A 22,563-nucleotide genomic window follows, 5' to 3' on the forward strand; every position below is an offset into this window, starting at 1 on the left:
AGAATTACTCAAATAGCAGGAGAAATATTAGAAAATATATACTTTTCATTTGGCCTCAATACAGTTTCACACCTCACTTCTGTATCTGGCTCCTTTCTACCCATGAATCTGGGCTGATCTTATATAGTAACTGTGGAGGGAAGATATATTCTTCTGCTCAGGGGTTCAGTTTTTAAGGTAAGAGGATATTTCTTAGCTGCTTTAGAAGAGGAACAGGGTGGGGTGGCTTGGATGGAGCTTTATATTCCAAAACAGATTTTGGTTGACTAATGTATTAGTCAGTCAAGGACTCTAAATAGAGAGCTGCATTCTATCAATAGATATCATATGCTAGTGATTGCCTGGACTGAGGAAGCGCCATGATGCTTCACTGACATGGGAAGAAGCGAAACCAATTGAAAGCCAAGAGATTCCCACTGCTGCTGGATCATCTCCAAGGGATGGAAAATGATTTTGGGAAAGGCAAGTGAGAAGGCTGCCTTGCCCAGCAGACCCCTCACTATTATAATAAAGATAATTGCGCAACTCATGCCATCCATCACTTGATTGGTACAGTTCTCTTCAATTCTCTCTCACCAGTGGTGAGAGAGCTGACCTTGGGATCAGAGAAGCTGAGTCTGATGAGCGGTTATAAAACTTCATACCGGTGTGACCCTGGGGTACTTACGTAATCACTCTGGGTCTCTGCCTCTTCCTCGGAAAAAAGGAAGGAGCTGGATCCAATGATCCTTCTATCTTGAAGTTCATAGACTTAGTCCATGATTGTGATTCCAAAGAGAATGAACAAGGTCCCCTCCTGATCAGGAATCTTCCAAGATTTGATGTTACTGTTTGCTATTATTATGATAGCTAAGTTGACCTTCACTATTATTTTTTCAGAATTGAAAAATTCTGAGTCTACAAGTGGAATAAAAGTAAAGAGTCCCTGCCCTCAGAGTACAATCCATTTGGGGAAGCACAGTACAACTTCACATAAGACTGCATATGGTTTGGTCAGATGAAGATGGAGCCTGGCTAGATTTCTAGGTGCTTTACACATACACTATTCACAGTGGACCCAGTCAGGTAGTTACTGCATTGGAAAATGGGTGGTATTGATTTGTAGTGGACGCATCTGCATAGCTTTCTAATAGTATTCTGCAGCAAGAGAACAGAGAGGACAGTGGGTGAGATCCAGGATTAGAAATTTATGGCAGTCAACTGAAAATATAAAGAAAAGAAGTCTAGGTAAAAGTACAGTAGGAAACCATGGATTAGAATATTGTAGGTAGAGAAGCAATGGCGAAGGTAGAGAGTCTATTTCAAAGATATCAGGGAATGGAAGAAAAGACAAGAAGTGAGGAAATAAACTCGACAGCTAGGAGGCTCAGTAACATTGTAAGCAGCAAGTGTGCCTGGGTAGGTTTAGGAAGAGTCTTTTTTCCCTTATCCTGTTTCCTGAAAAAGGAAGTTGAATTAGAAATCCCACCCTAAGGAGATCAATTTAACCTACTAGGTATTTCTGAGGCTCAGGATGAGCTTCTTGTGTGGCTTAGAAAGCATATACTGTTTATTTAAAAGCAGCATATAAGTTAAGGGGAGTGGCAGGAGTGAGTAGAGCATTCTATATTAAGAAGAAATGCTGGTGTAGTTCCTCCTCCACAAGTGGTCTTCTGGCTGCTTGTTAATGGTCAAGTGGGACTTGCTGGTCCCTTGGTCCTTATGTCTGGAGGGCTGGGCCAAAGAGGATAGCCACTGAGCCAGGAGGAGAGGCCTACGAAAAGGAATGTTAGGAATCAGAAGGCACAGGATGGGAAGATTAGTGGGAGCAGAACAAGAAAAACTGCTGTCCCAAGAGTAAACTAAGATGAAGGGTTTGGGCAGGAGACCACAGTCCTAGCACAGAGACTCTCTAGAGTTGGGAGGTGCTCTCAAGTGTCTGGACGTCTGTACAAGTTTCCTTTGCTGCCCAGGCAGAGCAGCCAATAATTTTCTGAACTGGCCTCACAGTATCATCTTTTTTTTTTTTAATTTAAAAATTTTTTTAATTAATTAATTTATTTTTGCAAGGCAATGGGGTTAAGTGGCTTGTCCAAGGCCACACAGGTAATGATCTGGCTGAGGCCAGATTTGAACTCAGGTACTCCTAACTCCAGGGCCGGTGCTCTATCCACTGCACCACCTAGCCGCCCCATAGTATCATCTTTTAAAAGGTGTAGGAACCAAGAATGATTTTATTTTCCAATAAAAAAAAATTGCTGGGATAAAGACAGTGGTAAATTTTGGGGGAAGAAACTACCACACACTACAATAGAGAAGAAAAGGAAATTCAAGAAGAGTCTGGTGGGCATTCTAGATTTGGGGAGAGCAGATTTTTAAAAGAGATCAAAGAAAAGACAGGTAGAGTTCTACAGATTAAAAATTCCATAGAGAACGTTAGCCTGAGAACTCTCCACACTGAAAACCTCAGACAGAAAGAGAAACAATTGATGGGAAGGAAAAGGAAGGGTGGTCTAAAGAGACCACTGAGGGTAGTCAATAAAGTGAACCACTCACTCAGAAATTTAGATTTAAAAAAATGTGCAGAAGATGAGAACAATGTTAAGCATGGCATGATCTGCAAGTACAATGTCCAAAGTGTTTAATGATCATAATTATCTGAAGCAAGGGTTGAAAAGTAGGAAACACAACAAAAGAGCTTGTGATGGACCATGCTTGTGGTATTTTCTATCATGGGAAAGGAAGGAGATAAGGAGTAGACCTGCTGATTTGGGTAGATGGGATGGTTATACACATGGATGATGAGACGAAGGCAGAGTTGTTCAACTTTTACTTTGTTTTTGTTTTCTCTACCAAGAGAATGATCTTTGGACTGCAAGATCCAAAATGGCTAAGTGGAGCTAATATCCAAGATAAGCAGGAAAAAAGTAAAAGGGAACCTAGATGATGAGTGGAAGTCACCTGGCCCATAAGTATCCTAAAATACTAAAGCAAGTGGCAGATGTGATTAGTAATTTATTGATAATGATCTTTAGAGAGGAGGTGAGAGAGAAGGACAAATATCCTGAATTTCAGAAAAGAAAAGAGAAAAAATGGAGGAGTCACAAATATATGTAAGAGAGCCTGATTTTGATTCCTGGAAAAATTCTAATGGGTATAAAGGGATGGTTAATGAACATCTAGGAAAAAAAAGTGATCACCAAAAAACCCCTCTTTAACTGAAGAAAAAGTGGTCTGTAGAATAATCTTGTTTTCTTTTTTTAACTTCTTGGCAGATTATTGGAAGAGTGAAACATAGATAGGATTATTAAAGCATGGACATGATCTTGAAAGCTGCTTTTTGGAAAAGATGCAGAGAGGTAGCCTGGGTGACAGTACAATTATAAGGAAGGGGACAGGAATGGAAAAACCACTTAATAAGAACTTATAACTTTTCAAACACTGGGCTAAGAGTAAAGAGAAACAGCCCTTGCTTTCAAGAGAGTTTACATTCATCCCACCAAGGACTTAATGTAGCTGTAGGAAAGGAGAGATTCAGAGAGACAGACAAGACAGAGGTGAGACATACACACAGAGACACAGACAGAGACAGAGAAAGAGACATAGAGAGAAACTGCAAGTGAGGCCCAATGATTGCCCAAATGTGAGGCTTTTCCAGGGAGCCATGTAACTGTGGGGAGAGCAGTGGACAGAGGCAAAGGCAGAACAGTACCAAGTTACTGGACAAGCCTAAAATGGATATCACAGATTGTGACCTTATGCATCATTTCAATGAATCTGGATAACTTTGTTCTTACCTAGTTTGCCTAATACAGCAAAAATTTTTGCTCTGATATTTTCAGAGACCTCCATGATTGAAGTAGTAGGACAGCTGGCAGGCATTGGAATGACTTTTTGCTCTTCTTGAAAACTAGTAACTAGAGGTTTCTTTGCATCTAATTGTTGAATATCGAGGAAAAACAAAACAAGAGAAAGTTACAATTATAAGATGAAATATCTCCTTTTTTTTAAAGTTTTTTTGCAAGGCAAATGGTTTGCCCAAGGCCACACAGCTAGGTAATTATTAAGTGTCTGAGACCGGATTTGAAACCAGGTACTCCTGACTCCAGGGCCGGTGCTTTATCCATTACGCCACCTAGCCACCCCAATATCTCCTTTTTAAATGAAAATTTCAAATCTATATTCTTGTTTTTTTCATTATTCAGGAGAAAATCTAATGATTTTCATTTTTATTCTTTAAAACCATGAAACAGGTTTCAAAATTATTTTATTTAAAAGGGCATTTCTATATAGAACTATTCTAATTTTGATACTTATTAAATAATATGCTATAATAAGAATAAAAATTATTTTATTATTCAAAAATAAGCACTAATAAAGATGGTTAACTTGTTATTTTAAGAAGAAAACTCAAGATTTGTTAAAGGAAAATAATTTCTATTTAAAGATGAATAAGGCAAAACTATGAGATTAATAAAGATTATTAGGAAATATATATATATTATGTATAAAAATACACATAAATAAATCTGAACTCTATTAATGTGGGATTTGTGGTAACTGAGGAATGGGGATTTTGTAAAAAAAGTGAATATACCCAAGGAGAGGCAACTAGGATAGAGATGGGAATTAATGGCTAGAAGGGTGAAAAGGCACCTCTCAGAGGCCTCCTATATCCTCAACCCACTGTGCTAATTACTGGGAATACAAGAAGAACTGTAGAGACTCCCTTGTTCTCAAAGAGCTCACCCTTGGATAGGGAGGACAACGTCAAGTGCAGGATAGATGGGAAGTTCAGAAATCTAAAGGTTTCAGTATTGGTGGGGTGGCAAGACCCAGGGGTCCTGAAGTTATACAGGCCTAGAAGCTACTGGCAGGGGTCTGTGGGAGGAATGGGCATGTGGGAAGGAGATGGCAGTTATCTTCCAAGGATGAAGGGCTATCAGTGGGGCCAGAGAGTACATCTCCTTGGCTTAGAATTGGAGAAGAGATTTAGGAAACCAGGAGAGGAAGCTACACATGAATAAATTCCAATTTGAAATAAAATCTTTTTAACAATTAGAGGACTGTTGGAGATAATACAGAAATCATTTATAAATGGGATTGGGCTCACCCAAGATGACATTTTTTTTGGTTTGTTTTTTGCAAGGCAATGGTGTCAAGTGACTTGCCCAAGATCACACAGCTAAGTAATTATTAAGTGCTGGAGGGCACATTTGAACTCAGGTCCTCCTGATTCCAGGGCCGGTGCTCTATCCATTGTGCCACCTAGCTGCCCCCCAAGATGACTTCTGAGGAAGAGTAGAATCCTAAGAGTGTATGATTCAAACCTTTACATGCATAAATTAAATACAGAAGCATTGCTTCAGAGAGAATAGTAAGCTACAGAGAAAAAAATTGTTTTAAGGTATTCTGTTACTTTAAAAATACTGATTCACTTATAAAATATAAATCATTCTTATTTAATTACATTCAACATTTGTTTAGTGCTAATCATACGCAAAGCACTTTGTTATCTGTTGAGTCAAGACTTTAGTTCTAGTTTTACTGGAGTTTTACTAGAGTTTGAATTATTATATACTAGACTATAATATAAATTCATTTATTAAATTTATAAAACAAATCAAGTAAGAGGTTTTTGTGAAAAGATTCTTATTCCAAAAGATTTCTTACAGAATTCAGCTTCTAATGAACTGGTATATTGACTTATTTTTTTATTTTATTTTTTTTAGATTTTTGCAAGGCAAATGGGGTTAAGTGGCTTGCCCAAGGCCACACAGCTAGGTCATTATTAAGTGTCTGAGATGGGATTTGAACTCAGGTACTCCTGATTCCAGGGCCGGTGCTTTATCCACTACGCCACCTAGCTGCCCCTATATTGACTTATTTATCATTAATTACATGGCACAGAAGTTAAAGTCTCAGGGGCGGCTAGGTGGTACAGTGGATAAAGCACCGGCCCTGGAATCAGGAGTACCTGAGTTCAAATCCCATCTCAGACACTTAATAATGACCTAGCTGTGTGGCCTTGGGCAAGCCACTTAACCCCATTTGCCTTGCAAAAACCTAAAAAAAAAGTCTTGGAGCAATTTTCAGGAGGAGAAAAGGAACAGAAACATCTGAAGTCAATATATTCAGATTCAACAACAAATGAAAAAAAATCAGTTTAAAGTGATGCTAAATATCTGAAACAATAATCTAAGTCAATAGGAAAACCTGATTCAATTTACAAAAATTAATTTATGCAAACTTTTAAGAATATATTTATTTGATAAAGTGAGGTGTCCCTAAAAATATTTATGTACAAAAACTGAATTCTTTTGAAAAGTTTTATAGGATGACACAAAGACCTTTTTCAGACTTTTATTGATCTACCTTTTCTACTTTGAAAAGCTATATGAAAGGTTCATTTTATCTTCTCTTAAGAGTTAGAAAACTCAGAAAGGAATGAGCTTTTTCCTGAGCTCTCACAAGTGGGAACATGGGAGACTGAGCTAAAAACCCTGGGGCTGGGTTCCTCTGAACCCAGTGGGCCCTGGTACAAATCTTGAGCAGATGACAGCTAGAACAAAGGGGATTCTGGGAGATCCATTTCCACATTCACCAGGGGTTATTTAAAGGGGACACTCAGAAGAAAAATGACTTTTCATTCAACCAGGCAATATAGAGGAAAATATACTGAATTTCAGAGTCAGAATACCAGGGCTGCATTTGCTGCTGAAACTAACTAGTGGAGCACTGCGACTCTTGCGTTCTTCATCCAGAGAGGGTGAAGATAGTTATATTCCTTATCCACAGGGATATTGGAAAGAGAACTTACAGACTTTAAAACTGAAGTACAGATCTGAGCAAGGGGGCTGTTGGACTTATTTCATTTCAGATCCTTCCCATTTCTAAAACTTCTCTTTGAATGAGAGAATGAACACTCTCCTTTAATTAACACCCTGGCCAAGGGAGGGAGAATCTTGTTTTGGGGAGGGAACTTGACAAATACCTATACAAGAGACTCACCTACGACTGGGGGTTTCTGCCAACACTTTGGCAGAAAGATTTACTATATTTTCAACTAATCCTTATCAAGAATGAAGCTCCTTTACACATTTCTAATACTTTGTGAAAGAGCTCTTTCCCAAAAAAGTATATTTTGTTTATTTTTCTTTTAATTAATTTGCTGCTATTAATTTGCTTATATTTAACAAGTCATTCCCCAATTTATAAAGGGTCAAAGGATATGACAAGGTAGTTTTCAGATGTAAAAAAACCAAAGCTATCTAGAGTCTTATGAAAAAAATGCTCTAAATCATTACTGATTAGAGAAACAAAGACTAAAAACAACTTTGAGGCACCACAACACACCTGGAAGTTAGAACTGCAAATATGAACAACAAAAAAAGGAAAATGATGTATTTTAGAAGGGAAATGGGAAAAATGGGACACTAATGTACTGAGTTGTGAACTGATCCAATCGTTTTGGAGAATAATTTGGAACTATGCCCAAAGGACTATAAAACTGTGCATACTCTTTGATCCAGTGATAGCACTACTTGGTCTGGATTCCAAAAAATTCATAAAAAAAGGAAAAGGACCCACTTATATAAAAATATTTATAGCAGCTCTTTTTATGGCGGCAAGAAATTGGAAATTGAAGGGATGTCCATCAACTGGGGAATGGCTAAAGAAGTTGTGGTATATGACTGTAAAGAAATATTATTTGTACCTTAAAAAATGACAAGAAGGATGATTTCAGAGAAACCTGTTAAGACTTACTTGAATTGATGCAAAGTGAAGCAAATAGAACCAGGAGCACATTGGATACAGTAACAGCAATACTGTAGGATGAACTGTGAATAATTTAGCTATTCTCACCAACACCATAATCTGAGACAATCCCAAAGGACTATTCACCTATATAGAAAGAACTTTCTTTCTTCCATGCTTTTTATTTTTTTGAGACTTTTTATATAAAATGACTAATATGGAAATATTTTAAATAATTGTACATGTATAATATATATATATATGAATATGATTACTTTACCATCTCAGGGGGAAGGAAGATCAAGAAGGGAGGGATAAAATGTGAAACTCAAAACTTTAAAAAAAATGTTAAAAATTTGTTTTAACATGTAATTGGGGAAAAATAAAATATAAATATTAAAAATATACATAAGTTTACCAATTATCTTCCCATCTTCATCACGTTTTACTCCTAATTCTTTTTCTTCTTCTCTCCATAACTTAATTAAGAGACTGGCAGCTGTTTGGTCTTTCTTCCCTCTCCAAGTATTGACATGAACAGAAGTTTTAGGATTGTCACAGAATTCAACCATTATTCCAAGAATTAGATTACAGAAGTTTTTTTGGTTTAACTTTATCAAGAAAAGAAGAGAAGGAAAAAGTTGTAAGAAATTCAAAGTGAAATGTCTCTGTATGTTTTTTTTTTCTAAATGATTTCCTTAAAGATAGAAGAATCCAATTAAGTAATATTGGGGAAGGGTGGCTAGATGGCATAGTAAATACCAACCTTGGAGTCAGGAGTATCTGAGTTCAAATCTGACCTCAGATACTTAATAATTACCTAGCTGTGTGACCTTTGGGCAAGTCACTGAACCCCACTGCCTGGGAAAAACCAAAAAAAAAACAAACCGCTAAATAATATTGGGGATAATCTCCTATTTAAAAGGATAGAAATCATGTATACAATGCAATGGGAAATATCTCTGAACATGTAAAAATTGGAGAGAAAAAATTATAATTTTAATGAAACTTTGGGATAGTCTTGTGGGGTTTTGGGCCATTTAACCTTCTAGGGTTTTCTCATTTCTAAATTAAAAAGGGTTACATTAAGTGATCTCCAAGGATCCTTCTACTTCTAACTCCTATGATAAATGTCATAGGAGCAAAAATTAGTTACTTTCACTGCTACTGGAAAATATCTATCTATAAAAACTCTGTTCTTTAGACTATTAATTTAGTTTCCAAGGAGATTTTCTGGCTAAGAAGAGATGACTAACCAATAGGACAATTCAATTGCCTCTGAAGTATATATGATGATGATGATGTTTGTCCTTCATTCTTGAAGAAGACCATGACATCAGAGAGGTGATGCCATGACTTGCACATGAACTGGACTTGAGGGAGGTGCTGTGCTAAGTCACCAGTCTCATTTTCTCCTCCAGTCATCTGGGTCCAGTGACTAGATATGAATCGGGTCAACTGGAGAAGGCCCTGGATGTGAGGCAGTCAGGGTTAAGTGACTTGCCCAAGCTCGCACAACTAACAAGTTTCTGAGACTGGATTTGAACTCCTGTCCTCCTGACTCCAAGGCCAGTGCTCTAGTTATTTACACACACACACACACACACACACACACACACACACACACACATGTATCTCATATATGTAAACAAACATATACATATATACTTACTACAACTTAATAAATTGCCAATATAGTTTAAAATGGATTCTCTTGTGATTTTGGTTGGAATAAATCTATATCTAGAATTACTTGATCAGACTGATAAAACTGAGTCCCATGATCATCCCAGCAGGTTCTTAATAGTTGGTTTATGTTCTCTCATCCATTTCTTTTTTTTTTTTTTTAGGTTTTTGCAAGGCAAATGGGATTAAGTGGCTTGCCCAAGGCCACACATCTAGGTAATTATTAATTGTCTGAGACCAGATTTGAACCCAGGTACTCCTAACTCCAAGGCCGGTGCTTTATCCACTATGCCACCTAGCCGCCTCCTCTCTTATCCATTTCTATGACTCAACACAGATATCCCCTCTTGTTAAAGGTTTTCTAGTCAGCATTTCTTATTCACTAACCTCATTTTAAATACTTTCTCAAGATTTTCTCCTAACCCCCACATATTAGTTTCAATTCTACTTCCCTTTATACAGTTTAAGAAGGCTTATTTTCTTTCCCCTGGATAAATTCAGTTTTTATATATTCTGAAAGTAAAGTCAAGGATGGCAAATATGGCAGTTCTTGGGATACAATTCAGAGTGAGAAAATCTCAGAGACCTTTTTTTTCCCATTCAAAATTTTTTTTTTTTTTAGTTTTTGCAAGGCAATGGGGTTAAATGGCTTGCCCAAGGTCACACAGCTAGGTAATTATTAAGTGTCTGAGGCTGGATTTGAACTCAGGTACTCCTGACTCCAGGGTCGGTGCTCTATCCACTGCACCACCTAGCCAACCCTCAAAAAATATTCTTAAAGAAATTGTTCCTTTTAGTCAAATAATAAAAATATTGATACTCTCTGAAAATTATTAATAATAATATCCTGAATACTAGTCTCTCAATAGAAGAAAAATGGATATAACTTGGCCAATTTTTAAATTTATTCAAAATTAACATCATATGCCCCTCAAATCTCTATTCATCTTTTTAAACAACTCTTCAATCAAACTTGCTATTGGCATGGAAGAAAGGAATTTGGGTTTCATGAAATTCCAAAGGTGGTAGAAAGCATAGAGGGAAGTTGATTTTAGATTCCCAATTCATCTTGATCACGGGCCGGAAAAAGAACAGCTCCAAGTTGATAGGAAATTACTCTCAGGTCCAAGTGTATCTTTGAGTTCTCTGCAAAGGCTAAAGCTCAGTTCTCTGTAATATGGGTGCCTTTTCCTATTCCTTCTATTCACTTTCTAACAAAGGCTCACTGAATTATGGGACTTGATATTTATACAAAATGCAAATAGTTCTAAAGCAATTTTTTTCCCCATGGACAAAGTTAGCCCTTCAAAATTTCATACTTTGGGAAAAAAAACCCCAAACCATGAGCTATATACTTTTTGAGAATGTCTGACGCACTTCTGTATTTCTAATAGTTTGGAGGTATAATGGAGAGAGTGCCAGGCCTGCAGTCAGGAAGGTCCAAGAGTTCAAGTTTGATCTCAAACACTATGTGGGATGCTGGGCAAGTCATCTTCCCTCTCTGTGCCTCAGTATCCTCATCTGAAGAATGGGGATACTAATAACACTGACCTCCAGGGCTGGTGTGTGGATCCAGTGAGATCAATGGTATGATCTTCACACAGTGTTTGATACAAACCAAGAACTACAGAAATGTTACAATATTGTGGCAATACTTACAGCTAGCAGATCCAAAAGAAGAAAAATACCATCTTTTTCAAGAAAGTAGTCTTCTAAGGAATAACACCCCAAAATACAGCACCTATGAAGACACGGACACATTATTCATTTAATAGGCATTCCAAAAGATAGGTCATGCCCTTAGGCCAAAGAGTTGATATTCTTGGGATAGAAAAATAAAATTTGGATGTAGGTGATGTAAAGTATGATTTTAATGTATTTAAGAAATAAAAAAAGTTATCTTTTAAAAAAATATATCAATGTTGACCATCTGGAGATATGTTCATCTCATGGAATGCAGGCACATAAGGGATGAACCCAGGCTCACTGTCATAACTTGTGGTAGAAGAACAGTAATTATGGACTTAGAAGTTTTTTTTTTTTTTTTGCAAGGCAAATGGGGTTAAAGTAGCTTGCCCAAGGCCACACAGCTAGGTAATTACTAAGAGTCTGAGGCCAGGGACGGTTAGGTGGCATAGTGGATAAAGCACCGGCCTTGGAGTCAGGAGTACCTGGGTTCAAATCCAGTCTCAGACACTTAATAATTACCTAGCTGTGTGGCCTTGGGCAAGCCACTTAACCCCATTTGCCTTGCAAAAACCTAAAAAACAAAACAAAAAAAAGAGTCCGAGGCCAGATTTGAACTCAGGGACTCCTGACTCCAGGGCCGGTGCCCTATCCACTGCACCACCTGGCTACCCGACTTATTAGTTTAAAAAAAATGATCGTTCTTATTTCAAAAGGTTTTAAGAGAGTTACATTTTAGAGTGAATCTCTGGGCTAAGTAGTTAGTCTTGATACTGTGTGGGACTTGTACTAGGGACTCAATGAATTGACACAAAAGAAACCTCCCCCACCATTGTCAGTCAAGCCAACCTTTACCCCCAAGAGAGGATGGTACAATCTATGCATTCTGTATTAACAGGACATAAGACATAAGATGAGAAGACTGCATAAGTCACAAAGAGGTGGTTTGTACTCTACTCTAAATCTTCTTAGTAATCTTACAAAGAGACTCATTTCACCAATACCGTATGGCAACCTTAGGAAGCACAATTCTGTAAGAAGTACTATGATAGGCACTGGAGGAGAGACAAAATCAAGAGGAACAAGAATTCATTCTCAAGGAATTCAAGTGTGAGTTCACTAGATTTACACAATACTATATACAGTTTATTTGAAAGGATGTGATGAGAATTAACTTGACATGTAGAGTTTATCATTGTGTAGCTCATGTGCATTTTACTCTTCTGAAGAATTAAGTCTTAAATAATTTTTTCCTCATCTAGCAAATTACTATTTAGAAAAGCAATGAATGAAGTTGTTTAAGCCCCAAAATATCATTAAATGTTGAGAAATAGGGGTGGCTAGGTGGTGCAGTGGATAGGGCACCGGCCCTGGAGTCAGGAGTACCTGAGTTCAAATCCGGCCTCAGACACTTAATAATTACCTAGCTGTGCGGCCTTGGGCAAGCCACTTAAACCCATTGCCTTGCAAAAAAAAAAATGTTGAGAAATAGCATTTATGAAGAAAGATTGATAATGAACTAAACAGAGATTGAATACATGAAGTGAGAGTCATGGCAAATAGTTTTGTTTTTTCTGAAATTATATAAGGGGGAAGTTAGGGTGGATATGGAAAGAATTTTCTGAAATTAAGATTGAGAGAGACTAAATTATTTTACCAAAGGCATTAGGAAGAAGGTCTTAGTTCTTAGGGATTTTTTAAAAAAAAATTGGTAGAGTCATCTTTTTGGCATGGTTGAAATGCTGAAGAATTGTTCATTTCCACTTCCATTATTTTACAGGACAAAGTCATGGTTACAAACCATAGTTGCTGAAAAATACTTACCACAAGCAGTCCAATGTACTAAAAAGAAGTCGGTTATGACCTAATCCACTCTGAAACTTTTTAGGGTCTACTTTCATTAGCTGAAGAATTATATCCACTCCTTCAGTTCCAAACATCTCCTATTTATAAAAAATATTTTAATATTACTTCTAAAAATTAACATTTATTTTGTTCATTATTTTTCCTCATCACGTTTTTCTATACTCAATAAAACATTGAAAAATAACAGATTTTTAATGTTGATTTTTTTATTTGTACCTATTAAGTCATAGATATTATGCCTAGTTCTTTCAAATGAATATCTTCAAGAGATGGAACTAAGTTACATGATAATGTTTCTGGAATGAAACATTTAATTCTTTTTTGCCCCTGTATCTTTCCCTTCTTTTTCCCATTATAGACAAAAGGTTTTAAGACTATTCCTTTGCCTTCTAAGATTAAAATTCTACAATCTTGGGAGTTTTTAAAATAACTGTTAAATACCCATATGATGACAGAAACAATCTAAGATCATTGATACAGGAATTTTCTGTAGCATGGATTATCTGCTTGCCACAGAGTTACCTCTCCCCATACCATTCACTTTGCAACTTGTCATTTTCTACTCTTTCTTGCTTCCAATGTCTCTACTATTGTTTTTTTTTTTTTTTTAGGTTTTTTGCAAGGCAGATGGAGTTAAGTGGCTTACCCAAGGCCACACAGCTAGGTAATTATTAAGTGTCTGAGGCCGGATTTGAACCTAGGTACTCCTGACTCCAAGGCTGGTGCTTTATCCTCTATGCCACCTAGCTGCCCCTCTACTATTGTTTTCAATTGATTTTTGTTGCCTGAGTTTTTAGCTGCTTTGATTCTACCAGGCTTTGGGATTCACTCCTCTCAGTGAGAGTGAGCAAATTAATACTGTTCTCTATTATTTTAGATAATTAAGAGTTATTGTAGACATAGACCATATAACTTATTAATTCAGGGGAATACATACCTTTCTTTCATTATGATTTTCACAAATACCAGACAAGGTAAGTAATATATCTGACTTAATTTCCAAAACAATGGCCTCTTCCTTAAGTTGGTTGACTGCAATTTTTAAGATTCCTGGGAGCATAAAATTTAAAGGGTTGAAGCTTTGAGATGTTGCTTGAATTAACAAAGAATTAACAAGATCATTACTTGATTAAGACATTTCCTGAGACTGAAGTTTTTCCTAGGATGCTACCCAAGCTAAAGGACAAAAATGACCAAACAAATCCCTTCCAAACTCTCTGGAACAGAGCTACTACTTTGGGAGCTAGAAAGCTGTAGAACCTATGTCTCTTCCAGTGAAAAATTTTCTCTAAAATAGCTTCAGCCACCCCTCTCACCCAATCTCTGACTATCCTCTTACTCAGCTTACTCAGGGTCCAAGTGATTTGCCCACCAAATTATATAAATGAAAGGTACTTCAGACTTCAGTGAGTAATTTCTCTGGTTAGAGAAAGTCAGGGATGCAGTGAGTGAGTGGGTAGTGATGAGGTGGAAGAGAACCTGTCACCTCATAACCATCTTATAGGAAATACGTCCATATAGTTTTGTATATTATTCAGTAAACACCAGTTTGAGCATGATACTTTTTGTTCCTTTAAATACTGAAACTCAGTCACATAATGAGGAAGACATTGCCCTTCTAAGTCATCCTATCCTACTTTTGGATACGCCTAAGTGTTGGAAAACTCTTTTATCAAATCCAAGCTGGCAGCTTTTGTCCCCCCATCCCGGACTCTGTCCTCTCACACAAGTGAATACAGATGTCCAAGTGCTTCCCAAGCCTTATCTTTTCCAGGTTAAACATTTCCAGTAGCTTAATAAACAGATGGTGACTGAGTTAGAAAAACCCTGGCTCTAGCTTGTCAGCAATATGTTGTGCTCCACAGAACTGAAAATGGTATTTTAAATAGTCTGACTTGGTCAAGGTTTTTTTGACCTCTAAGTTTAAAAAAATGAGCATTTGGGGAGGCTGGCACTTATTAAATGAGTTCCTCACCAACTGAATTGTGAGGGAATGTGAGATAGAAGAATGAAAGGAATGATTATTAATAACCAATGATTTGGGGAGATCCAGAGTTTTCCCTCCTTTTCTAAAGTTCTCATTTCAAGGCTCAGTCTTTGAAGGACAGAGTGATGAAACCAGATAGGCTTAACACTGGCTTCCATCTAGGTATAGCTACTCCACCCATGCCTATAAAGGAATTTAATCTAAGTTGAAACTTGGCTTGGGTGGAGAATCTAGATTTCCCTAAGGTTGGGTATGATTTGGTAGTAAAAGACCAGATCCCAGTTACATTCCCTCAGTCTCTTATTAGAATAAGTCTACTTCTCATTGTAACATTCATTCTTTTTCATTAACTAATCAGAGTTGATTGCCACTGAGTAACACCCACTCTTTCAAGGGCATAGTAAACTGTGAATCCAATGCAATGATATCTATCTTTGGCATTTGAGAATGTCACTGACCCATTTTTTTTTTTTTAGGATTTTTTGCAAGGCAAATGGGGTTAAGTGGCTTGCCCAAGGCCACACAGCTAGGTAATTATTAAGTGTCTGAGACAGGATTTGAACCCAGGTACTCCTGACTCCAAGGCCAGTGCTTTATCCACTACGCCACCTAGCCACCCCTCACTGACCCATTTTTACTGGCAATATGATAACAGTATTAACAAAATTATTAATAACCCAGAAACTATATCTCTTGAATGTTTAAAGTATCACAAGAAAGAATTCTGGTTAGGTCTAAGAGGACTAAGGTTCAAGTCTTAGCTCCAGGCAGCAGCTAGGTGGCAAGTGGAAAAAGCATGGGGCCCTGGACTCAGGAGGACCTGAGTTCAAGTTTGAACTCAGATATTTGATATTTATTAGCTATGTGACTGTGGGCAAGTCACTTAACCCCACTTACCTTGCAAAAACCAAAAAAAAAAAAACCCCAATAAAAAACCCAACCAAACTCCAAAAAACAAATAAATCTTAGCTCCATTATTTATATTATCTGTGAAAATTTGGACAATTCTTTTCTTGCTTCCATTTCCTCATTTATGAATTGAAGAGGTTGGAACTAAATAACACCCAAGGTCCCTCTGGCTTTAAATCTTTGATCTTGTGACTCTGTCGCCTGGTCTTTGTTTTTTATAAAAAAATCATTGTGTGGTACTTTTTGCTTTAACTCAGTTATAGTGTGGTGATACTTGTGGATTTATCTGGCTATGTGTTCCAACTTTGTGTCATCCAAAACTCTGATATGCAATTCCATTTATGCCCCTGTCTAAGGCAGTTAATCAAAATGTGCTACAGTTATTGTTCCATATTTTGACTCAAATGACTTGAATAAAAAGCTAATGGGAGTTTCTACATTTGTTTTAGACAAGATCTATGAATTCTATAACTAGAGAATACTAGTAAAGAACTCTCAAGGCAGAGTAGTCCCTTCCAAACACTTTGGATCAGAGCTGCTACTTTGGGAGCTAGAAAGCTATAGAGCCTATCTATGTCTCTTCCAGTTAAAAGTTCTCTCTACAATAGCTTCAGCCACCCCTCTCACCCAATCTCTGACTATCCCCTTACTCAGCTTACTCAGGGTCCTGGGAGCTCTGAGGAATGCCATGCCTGGCCTAGAGTGTAGCAAGAGCTGTGTCTGTCTGGTGGGGCAGTGGGCAGGACGAGATGAAGAGGGGTGGCCAGCCTTGACCATGCAGTGAGGTGTTGAGAAGGGTCAGGTTGACTCCCCTACACCAGGCTACCTCTTACTCCTTTCCCTTTTGCACCCTTGGGCTGCTCCTTGGGTGGCTCTGCCTAGCACAACATATATTGGTTGGTGGCTCTAGCTGCAGGTGACCTGGTTTGGTCTTTTAAGGCAGGGGATGGTTTGACTTCTCTGCCACCTGAATTACACATATAAGAGGTCCAGAGCAGTCACTGGGGAGTTATGATGTCAGAAGTTATACCTGAGCAGACATTATTGCCTGGCGAGAAGAGTATTGGAAGTTCTGACCTGCTGGAAGATGGATCTGAATAATAATTTATATCCTTTTTATTTTTTTAAGGTTTTTGCAAAGCAGTGGGGTTAAGTGGCTTGCCTAAAGGCCACACAGCTAGGTAATTATTAAGTGTTTGAGGCTGGATTTGAACTCAGGTACTCCTGACTCCAGGGCTGGTGCTCTATCCACTGTGCCACCTAGCTACCCCTTTTTATATCCTTTTTAACCTCCAAAGCTGTGTTGTTCTTATGTATGATCATTGATAGAAAAGGACTTTTTTTTTTCATTTTATAATCCAAAAGTATATTTTAGCCTTAGAGGATGAATCACAGGGCTGATGAGTTTGGGCCTGGCCTAGAATGAAGGGTCCCTCAGACAGTCTGTGTCCAAGATAGGAGCTGAACAGTTATTTCTGAAACTAGCTCTTTCAACTTCTAGGGCATGCTGCCTTTCTTCATCAAAATCAATGGAATGATCTTGTTACAGGAATAAAACATGAGGTCTAAAACAGAAGACATATTAGGTTAAATAAGGAATCCAGGGGGACACTCTAATATAGAGACTTTGACCCATACTGACATTAATCTATTAATTGTCATTCTTGGGTCTAGTTAAAACCCATTCTAGATCCATCTAACAGTTTTCTGTGATGCCATTTGGTTCAAGAAAATATACATTTTCTCAATAAGTAAAAAAAAATAGAATAGTTATAAAAGTTGTGGTCATATTATTAGAAAAATGCCTTAACCATAGTAGACACTAAAAATATCAACCTGCAACTGAGATAAATGAACCTAAATTTATACACATATACACAAATATCTTCTGACTTAAAATAATTTAAAGACTAATAGTTATTAGCTTCTATAACTTAGTACAGTTATTAGTAACTTAGTACAGTATTATCCACTTTTCCTAAAGAGAACGAAATACATAAAAAATTATGTAAGTTTTCTAGCTATCAAAGCAAAAATACCAGATGGATATATACATATGTGTGTGTATGAAAAAAATGTGTATGTATACATATGTTACAGTAAAAAAAATAATTTTCATTATTAGCATATCATGTTATATACTTTACCTATCAGTTGTTTAACTGCTCCATGACTACAAAGATCTTGGTTTATAGTATCGTTACCAAGGGATGCCATAGCTCTCAAAAGCCTTGCAGTGTATCGCATCTGAGCAAATTTGTTGCCACGGCCACCTGTGCCATGGAAACTGTTACCTTGACTAAAGAAGGTCTCTAGGAAGACACAGAAAAACAATTTTATTTTGCTATATAGCATGCATTCTCTGAAAAACTATCACTGGAATGGAACTGTGTGTTAAAAACTAAAAACCAGTCGTTTAAGCATAAAGAATTTAATAATGCCAGAGATTTACAGATTGAAAAGTCCATGTAAGCTGAATGAAATTTAATTATTCAGTCTGGCAGAATATGACCACCATCCTATACATGGACATGTGGCTGTGCTGTGATCTATGGCTGTGATCTGTTTTCAATTTCCACCCTTGTGATCTGTCTCCTCCAAGCAGAAGACAACTCCTTAACTGCAGAATCAAAGATTTAGTGCTACAAGATATTAGTTCATTACTCCCCTCCATTTTACAAAAAAGGAAACCGAGGCCTAAAAGGATTGAGTGATTTGCCCGAGATAGATAGTCAATGGCAGAACCTAAGAATTGATTCCAGATTCTACATTTCTTCTACTTGCATCTTTTCCTTCTGGTAGAAAGAAAGGCATTAGCTTCTTTAGGCAGGGCCCTGGATATGGGGTCTCAACTTACAGCCTCTCTGGTCTGCTGTATCCAAGAGGACACGTGTTTCACTAAAATCACCACCTGAGAATCAAGGTCCCCATCCTCCACATCAATTGGAAGAATCAAGCTAAGCCTTGAGTGGAGGAAAGTTTTCAAGTCTAAGAACCTGAAGAGCTTCAAAAGACTTTGGAGTCATCAGCTTAACCTTGCTTCCTGACATGACCTCTTACCTGCATAGGAATTCCTTTTAGTCATTATTTTCACAACAACCCTGCCAGTGGCTAATGCCTGGTCACTGCCAGGGATAAGAAATTCACTACTTTTTGAAACAAGGAGCAGTTAGGTGGTGCAGTGATGTTGCACTGGGCACAGAGTTGGAAAACTCATCTTCTGAAGTCCAAATCTGGCCTTAGACCCTTGCTTGTTATGTGACCCTGGGCAATACCCCTGTATACCTCAGTTTTCTCATTTCTAAAATGAGCAGGAGAAGGAAATAGCACAAACCACTCCCAAATCTCTGCCAGAAAAACCCCAAATGGGGTCACAGAGACTCAATCACAGCTGAAAAAAATGACTTAACACACATTTTTTGAAACAGCCCCATTCCTTTTATAGATAGTTCTAATTGTTGGAAAGTTTATCCTTACATTGAATTAAAATCTGCTTCCCATTTCTCCCATGACATTTTCTCTCCCCCCCCCCCCCCAAGATATATATATATTCTTCATATATTATGCCAAGTTTTCTGGAGTAGTCATAGATCCCACTGGGGGTTGCTGCAGTACTTGACAAGGTCAGCATAATGTTGGATGAAACCTCTAGGTAGGGGCAGCTTTGTTCCATGGCCATGCCACATGAGAGATCACCCCAACAGTGGCAAACATTTGGGGGTCACACATCTCTCTCCTGTTTTATACCATGCCTGATATTAATGAGTATGATGAAAGAAAAGACAGAGGTGATTACAGGAAATAAAAGAGATATATAGGGAACTGACCCAAATTTATGAAAATTAGAGCAAAATGATAACCAAAGGATATGAACAGGCAGTTTTTAGAAGAAGAAATCAAGAGCTATCCAGAGTCACATGAAAAAATGTTCTAAATCACTACTGATTAGCACAAATTAAAACAGCACTGAGATATCACTTCACATTTCATACCTTTCATACTGGCTAACATGACAGAAAAGGAAAATGATAAATGCTGGAGGGAATGTGGAAAAATTGGGGCATGAATCCCTGTTGGTAGAGCCGTGAGTGGGTCCAAACATTCTTGAGAACAATTTGGAATTGACCAAGATCTATCAAACTGTGCTTCCCCCTTTGACCCAGCAATGCTACAGCTTGGTCTGTATCTCAAAGATAGCAAAGAGGAGATGAAAGGACCTACTTGTACAAAGTGTTTCCAGTGGCTCTTTTAGTGGTGGCAAAGAACTAGAAATTCAGGAGATGCTCTTCATTTGGAGGAACAAGTTGTGGTATGTGATTGGGAAGGAATTCTATTGTGCTACTAAAAATGATGAGCAGGATGGTTGCAGAAGTGCTTGGTGAGATTGTAGGAACTCAAACAAAGTGAAGGGAGCAGAACCAGGAGAACAGTGTAAACAGGAACAGCAATATTGTAATGATATCAACTGTTGGAGACTAATCCACCCTGATCATGACAGTGACCTAAGACAAATCTGAAGTACTCATCAAAAATGGTATTCATCTGCTAAGAGAAAACTAATGAACTATGAATGTACCTTGAAGTATATGTTTAAATTTTTTATCATTTTATTTTGTTTGTGTTTTCTTTTGTAGCATGGCTATTGTGGAAATATATTGCAAATGTATAATTCACATGTATAATTGTTATCTGATTGCTTTCCTTCTCAAAGTGAATAGGTACAGGAGGAAAAGAGAAAAGATGGAAGTCAAAATTTAAAAAATGATTGTTAAAAATGTTTTTTACACATAATTGGAAATACTTAAGGAAATTAAAATTAAAATCATTTAAAAATTAAATTTTATTCCAATTTTTTTCCAGAAAGAGAAATCAAAGCTTCTTCAGGTTAAAATGTCAAGTTTATTTTCCTTATTTTATGCTTCAATATTTCTACATCTCTATGTAATGTTCTCATTTCTGTTCTAAGTTATTTTCCCTTATCAGTTACTAGTTTCACCCCTGATCAGGGCATTAAACCTGCTCTATTGTTACTTTTTTCCTATGTCATGACTGCTCTCTTCCACAATTCTAGATAATGACTTAATGTTCTATATTTATAGCCTGATGAACCAAAGACATTTATATGTATTCTAGACTTGTACTAACATTTTCTTTAGGTCAATTCGTTTTTACAAATGAGATTATCATTGCCAAAAATTTAAGTCAATAGGCAGTACTTAGTATTGTTTTTGGATAAGGATAGGATAAGATAATTAGATGATAAGTTTAATATTTTAAAATGATTGAAATGTTATTAATTCACTTGTATCACCTGTAATTATGACGTAGATATTTATCAGTCTTTGAGTTCTGAATCATTTAAAAAATTTTTAAAAAGATGGATAAAAATGAAAATAAACTTATTGTTTACCCATTAAAGAGATAGTGTGGTAGTGTGGGGAAAGCACTGATTTGCCAATTAAGGGCCCAGGATTCTAGTTAGTTGTAGCTGGGTCACTGGCTAGTTGTGTGACATAGACAAACTGACTTCATCTCTCTCTGGACCTCAGGTTCTCCATTATTAAGATGGGAAGCCTATGTTGGAGTGCTGAAAACTACCCCCCCCCCCCCACTTCCCAAGATGATTTGATCCATAGTCAACAATGCATTCATTTTATGTTTTCTATCTCCCACAGGAGAAAGTTCAGGCCTACTTTGAACATCAAGCCATGCTAAGCTTTACAAAGTCACTCACCTTCATTCACACACCATTCTAAAAACATCAGAATCTGAGCATTCCCTTTACAAGCCAGGTAATCATCTATCAGCAAAGGGGCCACAGATGCTAAGGTGGCAATTGCGTGGAGCTGTAATTCTTCATGCTGAGCGGCAGACCATTCAATCACTTTGTGTCTTTCAGTTTTTTTAACATAGGTAAATAAAGCTTCTACTGTTTTACCTTCAATCAATATCTACAATAAAAAAGCAAGGTACCTGTAAGTTTAAAGGCATTATCCTTGTAGAAAGATTAACTTTTTTCTTTCCTTTTTCCCACTAGTCTTTTTTCTGTTTTGTTTTTTGTTTTTGAGCAGACTGCTTTCAAAAGCCTCCTGGTACAGATACACAAACCAAATTGACTATGAGCCTCTTAGTTTATCCTAAAATGGAAATAGTATATAATCAATAAACCTCCAAGAGATTTTGGTGCAGTCTATGATGTCCACATACATTTTGTTTGTCCTTAATAACAAATAAAAAGGAAGAAGCCATTCCAGGAAATAGAATCAAAATTCATCAAAATGAATATCTAACATGTTAAAAATGAAAACTTCTCTGAAGGTGTATTAGGTATTAGGAAAATCCTTGAACTCTTTCAAGTGTTACTTACTACATAGTAATGTGATGTTTAAGAGAAATAGATCAGAATAGTTATAATCATTTTAATGCCACTGTCTTCAGAGACAGTTTCTGTTCCAAGAAACCCAGTCTCAATACTTTATAGTTATGCTTAATTTCTGATAGCAAAGTTTGATCATGAACATAACAGATTTTGCTCTGAATGTCTTTTAGCTTCTCTAGAAATTAAAATCTACCTTCAGGAGATAAATATCTACCCTTTCTTAGAATATTTAATATTATGCAGGCTGTGAAGAGAATTCCAAAAAGGAACTCTAAAACCATTTCAAGCAATAGTTGGAGCTGCTGACCTATTT

At 37.1% G+C, this 22,563-nt stretch overlaps 1 protein-coding gene across 8 annotated transcripts in view; it reads right to left on the reverse strand.

The window, feature by feature from the left end:
* The window catches only part of CFAP69 (cilia and flagella associated protein 69), a 73,227-nt gene that overhangs the window by 17,806 nt on the left and 32,858 nt on the right, over positions 1-22,563 (reverse strand). For all 8 annotated transcript variants that reach the window (XR_012469949.1, XR_012469945.1, XR_012469946.1 and 5 more), the window contains 7 exons: positions 21,606-21,822; positions 18,019-18,183; positions 13,913-14,025; positions 12,934-13,052; positions 11,083-11,164; positions 8,156-8,348; positions 3,777-3,914 (listed from right to left, as the gene is read on the reverse strand). Coding sequence is in view for 3 of the 8 variants with exons in the window: in XM_074192849.1 (XP_074048950.1) it covers positions 3,777-3,914; positions 8,156-8,348; positions 11,083-11,164; positions 12,934-13,052; positions 13,913-14,025; positions 18,019-18,183; positions 21,606-21,822 (1,027 nt within the window). In the remaining 5 variants the exon portion in view is untranslated. The remainder of the gene's footprint in view (positions 1-3,776; positions 3,915-8,155; positions 8,349-11,082; positions 11,165-12,933; positions 13,053-13,912; positions 14,026-18,018; positions 18,184-21,605; positions 21,823-22,563) is intronic.

Source organism: Macrotis lagotis, chromosome 7, assembly GCF_037893015.1.
Source record: "Macrotis lagotis isolate mMagLag1 chromosome 7, bilby.v1.9.chrom.fasta, whole genome shotgun sequence".
In the NCBI taxonomy this organism is placed as follows: Eukaryota; Metazoa; Chordata; class Mammalia; order Peramelemorphia; family Peramelidae; genus Macrotis; species Macrotis lagotis.